General features: G+C 44.2%; 1 protein-coding gene across 1 annotated transcript in view; it reads right to left on the reverse strand.

The window, feature by feature from the left end:
- Window positions 1-6657, reverse strand: part of TERB2 (telomere repeat binding bouquet formation protein 2) — a 151091-nt gene extending 144434 nt beyond the window's left edge. The window contains exon 1 of the mRNA XM_077260979.1: window positions 6594-6657. Coding sequence (XP_077117094.1) covers window positions 6594-6657 — 64 coding nt within the window. The remainder of the gene's footprint in view (window positions 1-6593) is intronic.
- Between the last annotated feature and the right edge of the window lie 1464 nt (window positions 6658-8121).

Genomic DNA, 8121 nt, shown 5'->3' on the forward strand with positions numbered 1-8121 from the left:
TGGTAAGGGTGTTGTTTAGTAAAATGAAAATATATTATCAGGTCATGTATCTAATGTACGGTATTTGTCTGGAAATTGTATCGGACTGTGTTAATGGAGTGTCATATGCTTTAATAAAAAATACATGATTTAAAAAAGGAAGTACAATAGGATTTGAACTGGGCCACCCTATGCTATTTTCAAGCACTATTGCTGTTTATTTACTGCAGGGTATTTGCATATTAAGTTTTTTTCTTGAGTTTTTGTTCGTTTAGTAGCTAGTGTGAATATGCGCTTACATACTGCATGCACACCAATTTATATAACAGTTCATCTCTGGGGCTTCAGTTATCACCTATGCATAGCTGAGTGTCACTGGTAAGGCCGGCCTCACACTAGCGAGTTTTACGGACGTAAGAGCACAGAAATTACGTCCGTAAAACTCGCAAAATAAACGGCACAATTATTCTCAATGGGGCTGCTCCTATTAGCCGTATATTACGGTTCAGTATTATACGGCTTTCTACGGCCGTACAAAATCGCAGCATGCTGCGTTTGTCAGCGTATTGCGCAAAAAAATCGCTAATGAAAGTCTATGGGGGCGAGAAAAATACGGATTCCACACGGACCAGCAGTGTGACTTGCGAGAAATACGCAGCGCTGTTAGTGAAAAGTCGGTAATTCAATTGCCGGCTTTTCATTTCTCCTGCACAAACCCGACAGGATATGAGACATGGTTTACATACAGTAAACCATCTCATATCCCCTTTTTTTTTGCATATTCCACACTACTAATGTTAGTAGTGTGTATGTGCAAAATTTCAGCGCTGTAGCTGCTGAAATAAAGGGTTAAATGGCGGAAAAAATTGGTGTGGGCTCCCGCGCAATTTTCTCCGCCAGAATGGTAAAGCCAGTGACTGAGGGCAGATATTAATAGCCAGGAGAGGGTCCATGGTTATTGGCCCCCCCGTGGCTAAAAACATCTGCCCCCAGCCACCCCAGAAAAGGCACATCTGGAAGATGCGCCTATTCTGGCACTTGGCCACTCTCTTCCCACTCCCTGTAGCGGTGGGATATGGGGTAATGAAGGGTTAATGCCACCTTGCTATTGGAAGGTGACATTAAGCCAGATTAATAATGGAGAGGCGTCAATTATGTCACCTATCCATTATTAATCCAATTGTTGGAAAGGGTTAAAAAACACACACACACATGATTTAAAAGTATTTTAATGAAATAAACACAGCGGTTGTTGTAATAATTTATTGTTCTCTCAATCCATCAGGAACACCCTCGCTTGGAAAAATAATAAACGCACAAGATACATACCTTCTGGTGAACCGTCTCGTCCCACGAAGTAATCCATCTGAAGGGGTTAACTAATATTACAGGCAGGAGCCCTGCTAAATGCAGCTGTGCTCCGTGCCTGTAATCCCCGGCAAATGAATGAAATGTAGGTCATTGACCTACATTTCCTTCAGTCGCGGTGAGGCGCCCTCTGGTGGATGTCCTCATCTGACCTGGAGCGTGGGAAAAAGTTCCCAGGCTGCAGTTCATGAGAACATCCACCAGAGGGCGCCTCACCGCGACTGAAGGAAATGTAGGTCAATGACCTACATTTCATTCATTTGCCGGGGATTACAGGCACGGAGCACAGCTGCATTTAGCAGGGCTCCTGCCTGTAATATTAGTTAACCCCTTCAGATGGATTACTTCGTGGGACGAGATGGTTCACCAGAAGGTATGTATCTTGTGCGTTTATTATTTTTCCAAGCGAGGGTGTTCCTGATGGATTGAGAGAACAATAAATTATTACAACAACCGCTGTGTTTATTTCATTAAAATACTTTTAAATCATGTGTGTGTGTGTTTTTTAACCCTTTCCAACAATTGGATTAATAATGGATAGGTGTCATAATTGACGCCTCTCCATTATTAATCTGGCTTAATGTCACCTTCCAATAGCAAGGTGGCATTAACCCTTCATTACCCCATATCCCACCGCTACAGGGAGTGGGAAGAGAGTGGCCAAGTGCCAGAATAGGCGCATCTTCCAGATGTGCCTTTTCTGGGGTGGCTGGGGGCAGATGTTTTTAGCCACGGGGGGGGCCAATAACCATGGACCCTCTCCTGGCTATTAATATCTGCCCTCAGTCACTGGCTTTACCATTCTGGCGGAGAAAATTGCGCGGGAGCCCACGCCAATTTTTTCAGCCATTTAACCCTTTATTTCAGCAGCTACAGCGCTGAAATTTTGCACATACACACTACTAACATTAGTAGTGTGGAATATGCAAAAAAAAGGGGGATATGAGATGGTTTACTGTATGTAAACCATGTCTCATATCCTGTCGGGTTTGTGCAGGAGAAATGAAAAGCCGGCAATTGAATTACCGGCTGTTCACAGATATCGCGCTGAATGAAATCTAAATACAGAATATATATATATGTGTCTCAATGACATATATATATATATATACAGTGCCTACAAGTAGTATTCAACCCCCTGCAGATTTAGCAGGTTTACACATTTGGAATTAACTTGACATTGTGACATTTGGACTGTAGATCAGCCTGGAAGTGTGAAATGCACTGCAGCAAAAAAGAATGTTATTTCTTTGTTTATTTTTTTTTTTAATTGTGAAAAGTCTTTTCAGAGGGTCATTTATTATTCAACCCCTCAACCCACCAGAATTCTGTTTGGTTCCCCTAAAGTATTAAGAAGTAGTTCAGGCACAAAGAACAATGAGCTTCACATGTTTGGATTAATTATCTCTTTTTCCAGCCTTTTCTGACTATTTAAGACCCTCCCCAAACTTGTGAACAGCACTCATACATGGTCAACATGGGAAAGACAAAGGAGCATTCCAAGGCCATCAGAGACAAGATCGTGGAGGGTCACAAGGCTGGCAAGGGGTACAAAACCCTTTCCAAGGAGTTGGGCCTACCTGTCTCCACTGTTGGGAGCATCATCTGGAAGTGGAAGGCTTATGGAACTACTGTTAGCCTTCCACGGCCTGGACAGCCTTTGAAAGTTTCCTCCCGTGCCGAGGCCAGGCTTGTCCGAAGAGTCAAGGCTAACCCAAGGACAACAAGGAAGGAGCTCCGGGAAGATCTCATGGCAGTGGGGACAGTGGTTTCAGTCAATACCATAAGTAACGGACTCCACCGCAATGGTCTCCGTTCCAGACGAGCCCGTAAGGTACCTTTACTTCCAAAGCGTCATGTCAAGGCTCGTCTACAGTTTGCTCATGATCACTTGGAGGACTCTGAGACTGACTGGTTCAAGGTTCTCTGGTCTGATGAGACCAAGATCGAGATCTTTGGTGCCAACCACACACGTGACGTTTGGAGACTGGATGGCACTGCATACGACCCCAAGAATACCATCCCTACAGTCAAGCATGGTGGTGGCAGCATCATGCTGTGGGCTGTTTCTCAGCCAAGGGGCCTGGCCATCTGGTCCGCATCCATGGGAAGATGGATAGCATGGCCTACCTGGAGATTTTGGCCAAGAACCTCCGCTCCTCCATCAAGGATCTTAAGATGGGTCGTCATTTCATCTTCCAACAAGACAACGACCCAAAGCACACAGCCAAGAAAACCAAGGCCTGGTTCAAGAGGCAAAAAATCAAGGTGTTGCAGTGGCCTAGTCAGTCTCCTGACCTTAACCCAATTGAAAACTTGTGGAAGGAGCTCAAGATTAAAGTCCACATGAGACACCCAAAGAACCTAGATAACTTGGAGAAGATCTGCATGGAGGAGTGGGCCAAGATAACTCCAGAGACCTGTGCCGGCCTGATCAGGTCTTATAAAAGACCATTATTAGCTGTAATTGCAAACAAAGGTTATTCCACAAAATATTAAACCTAGGGGTTGAATAATAATTGACCCACACTTTTATGTTTAAAATTTATAAAAATTTAACTGAGCAACAAAACTTTTTGGTTTGTAAGATTTATGCATCTGTTAATAAATCCTGCTCTTGTTTGAAGTTTGAAGGCTCTAACTTATTTGCATCTTATTAAACCTGCTAAATCTGCAGGGGGTTGAATACTACTTGTAGGCATTGTATATATACTGTATATATGTTTTCCCGAACATTTGAGCACATAAATCCATTAGATGTCGGTTTTGCAAGCCTGCGCGAAAATCTCGCAGTACGGATGCCATACGGATTACATACGGAGGATGCCATGCGCAAAATACGCTGAAACACCCTGACTACGGATCAATATTTTGGGAACATTTCTCTGTATTACGGCCGTAGTACGGACGTATAATACGTGGCGTATTGTCTTACGCCAAGTGTGAGGCCGGCCTAACACAGAGGCTAGCAGTGTTGTCTTGCAGAACTTAGTTCATTGGTTCAAATCTCACCAAGGACAACATCCTCAATGAGTTTTCATTGTTCTACCACTGTTTGCTTGAGTCTTCTCAAAAACAAAAACATGTAAAGAAAAAAAATTGGATGCCATCCAGAGACAGTATATCATCCAATTATTAGTGATGCATTGCAATTCTATAACAAGAAATGGTAAGTGGTACTGTAAATGACTAAGGCTGGGTTCACATTGCGTTTACAGCAGCCCGTTCAACACATACGGTAACGTGCTGCTGTAAACGCAAGTGCCAGTATGGCAGCACGCTAGCGCAGATAGAGCATCTGCTAGCTCTATCTGTGCTAGCAGTGACGGACCCGGAAACGCTGCAGCCCGCGTCTCAGGGTCCGTCACTCAATGAGGGCACATCCCTAGCGCATGCCCATTGTGGGCGTGCGCTAGCAATGCGTCCGACATAGGAAGTAATGGCGGCTGTAACGGACTACGTTACACCGCGTTTATGCCGCGGTGTAACGTAGTCCGTTTAATGGACGCCCATAATGTAATGTGAACCGAGTCTAATAGAGGCTGCTGTAAAAAAAGGACAGACTGCAGACGGATGACAAGTTAGGAAAAAATCTTCCAAATCCAAAACTCTGAATGATTTTTTATATGCTTGTGTGAACCTGCTCTGAGGGTGTGGATACAGAGCAAAAGCAAGAAGCCAAAGATGTCTGTGCAGCAAGTGAGGCAAATCATGGCAGAAGAAGCCTTAGGTCACGTGCACACATTCAGTATTTGGTCAGTTTTTTACCTCAGTATTTTTAAGCCAAGACCAGGAGTGGAACAATTGGAGTAAAAGTATAATAGAAACACGTCACCACTTCTGTATTTATCACCCACTCTTGGTTTTGGCTTACACATACTGAGGTAAAATACTGACCGGATGTGGGAACCTGTCATGTGAAAAACACTATTAACCTGAGATATGAGGTTAATTTGCAAGTTAATAGTTTTCTGAACCTACGCGGCGTCTGCACATAGAGCTCCGTTCCCGGGAGGAAATTAACTTTATTTCCCCCGGCAGTGTTCGGCGTTCAGTCATGAGGAGACCTGGCACGGTTCTAGTCATCGCTCTGTGTATTGATAGCGGCAGCTGTACCCACACACTCGGCATTGACTGACAGCAGCTCAGCATTAGGACCAGTTGTCAGTCAGTGTGGAGGGTGTTATTGCAGCCTCCGCTCTCTGTACACATAGCGGTGACTGACCCCACACCAGAGCCCCCCCTTCCCCCCATGACTTAACACCGAATGTTGCAGGGGGGAATAAAGTTCATTTCCTCCCAGCAGTGGGGCTCTTAAGTGTGGGCACCAGACAGGGTCACATATCTGCAGGTTAATAGTGTTTTTTCACGTGACAGGTTCCCTTTAATTAAAATCTGTATCAAATAAAGAGAACAGTGAAAGTGTATGACTACCATCTGTCTCTATATGGTGGCATTACTGAGCCACAGAATGGTGGCATTATTCAGCTTCTTTGGTGTCATTCGGTCAGTGTATGGCTACATTCACATTTGCGTTGTTGTGTGTTGCGTCGGCGACGCAACGGCGACGCAACGCACAACGCATGCAAAACGCATTGTTTTGTGACGCATGCGTCCTTTTTTTGCATGATTTTGGATGCAAAAAAAATGCAACTTGCTGCGTCCTCTGCGCCCTGACGCGTGCGCCCCAAAAGACACATGCGTCACAAAACGCAACACAACGCATGTCCATGCGCCCCCATGTTAAATATAGGGGCGCATGACGCATGCGGCGACGCTGCGGCACACAACGCAATTGTGAACGTAGCCTATGGAGGTAATATCTGGGGATGGAATGGTGGAATCATTCTCTATGTGGATCATTGTGGTAATGTTTGCCCCTAATAATCCCAGGATTAGTTCCTGATATGTTATTATATACGGATTTCATTGTAATGAGGAGCAATTATAGTATTTTATTTAATCTATACGTCTGTAAAAATACATTCTAATCCAGAACGGCTCCTTTCAGTCTGAACCTTCCCCAGTCATGAAGCGGCTATAGTCAGCACTGCGGCCATTTCCACCTTGATACATTCCCTCTCCTGCTCTTTACTGTTGTGTGAGGATTTCTTCAGGTCTGTTGTCAGTTTATCCGAGACATTTTATCATGGCAGCCTCCCTATCGCAGCCACATATCGGTGCCCCTGGTAACAGCATGTGCAGCTTCTACTGAAAAGCATTATATGAATAATGTTGATCCTAACCCCAGATGTGGACAAGGTCGCGCTCCACACTCTGAGAAAACCAGCCTCTGTGGCCTGCATACATCTCCAGAAGCCTTGTAGGATACAGCAAGAACTTTATTGACAAGAACACTAGGTGTCAGAATTGAACTGCTATATGAAAAGGGCCAGTAGGTGGCAGCAAACATGTCACCATAATTTGAACTGAATATCTCTTTTCCTGAGGAATTAATAACAGGGACATCATTTTTTTTTAGGCATTGATTGATTAAACACAATAAATAATACTCACCTTCCAGTGCCCTCGTGAATCTAGGGTCTCCAGAAGCAGCGTCTGCCCTGTTTGCAAGCCATAGCACCACTGCAGCTGGTATTTGCCTCCATTTATTATTTTTAATCAATCCATGGACAAAAAGAGAGGATAAAGGGAACAGGTTATAGGTACATCCATAATGCATGACAGTCTGCTCTAAAAGAGCACATTTTCCCTCCTGCTCCCTAGTGTAGATCAACTCAGAGCAAGATTTTATACATGTATTTAAGTATTTATTTTCTTCTATAACAGCATCTAAGCCTTTTCTGAGACCAACCTCTGTAGCCGACTCTGCAGGTCAGATGTTCCACAGACTAATGATCCTTATGTCTCCTATGGAGATTGAACTTTTCTTTCTCCAGATTAGGGGAATGCCCCCTGGTCTTTTGCAAGGGTTTTACATGAACCAGCTTTTTACCTCATTTTTGCATGAGTTATTTACCATATGTAATTATACAAGTTAATCATGTCACCAGTCATCTCGTCTCAAGACCAGATAAGTTTAGCACTATTTGAATATGGTGGATATTGGCTCCCCTGACAGAAGCGGACGGGCACCATTCCCACGCTGTCTTCTATAGAGATAAGTTTACCCATTTATGAGTTATGTACCAGTATGTTCTCCTGAAGAACCGGCCAATTGGGGAAATGCGTCAACTCAAGTAATATACATGCTGGCTTTCTCTTGATATGAAATATGTATGGGGGTGAAGATTTCCTAAATGAATGACTTCTGGGCATTGGCCCTGAATTGATTATTTAAGCAGTGGTCTTTGTGTTTGGATAATTTGTTAAACCCATTTTTTGAACATTTTGGGACCTTTATTACTAATCCTGGATTTCTATTGGGGCAATGTGCAATGGGGATAGTTAATATTTTATAGTGATGGTCTACTATCATGGTGCATATAATAAGATATTATTCAAATATGCATATGAAGCGCCCCCAGACGCAGGGCCGCGGGGTACTCGGTGCCGGGCCTCTCTGTCTCAGTTCTAGGGTTGTCACGGTGACGGGACCCGGTCCGTGACCCTGCTAAGGGGCGTCCAATGAAAGGTGTAGATGGTGGTGTGCGGTGCAGGTAGCAATAAATGACGAGGACACAGAGTTGCAGTCTCTTTACCTTTTTACTGAAGGCTTCAAGATCCTCAATCCAGAGTACGGTTAACAGGGCTGTCTGAGACCGGCCAGTCCGATGGCACCTCCAGAGTTCCCTTTGCAGGTGGAAATCTGTG

Source organism: Ranitomeya variabilis, chromosome 5 (assembly GCF_051348905.1).
Source record: "Ranitomeya variabilis isolate aRanVar5 chromosome 5, aRanVar5.hap1, whole genome shotgun sequence".
Classification (NCBI taxonomy): Eukaryota; Metazoa; Chordata; class Amphibia; order Anura; family Dendrobatidae; genus Ranitomeya; species Ranitomeya variabilis.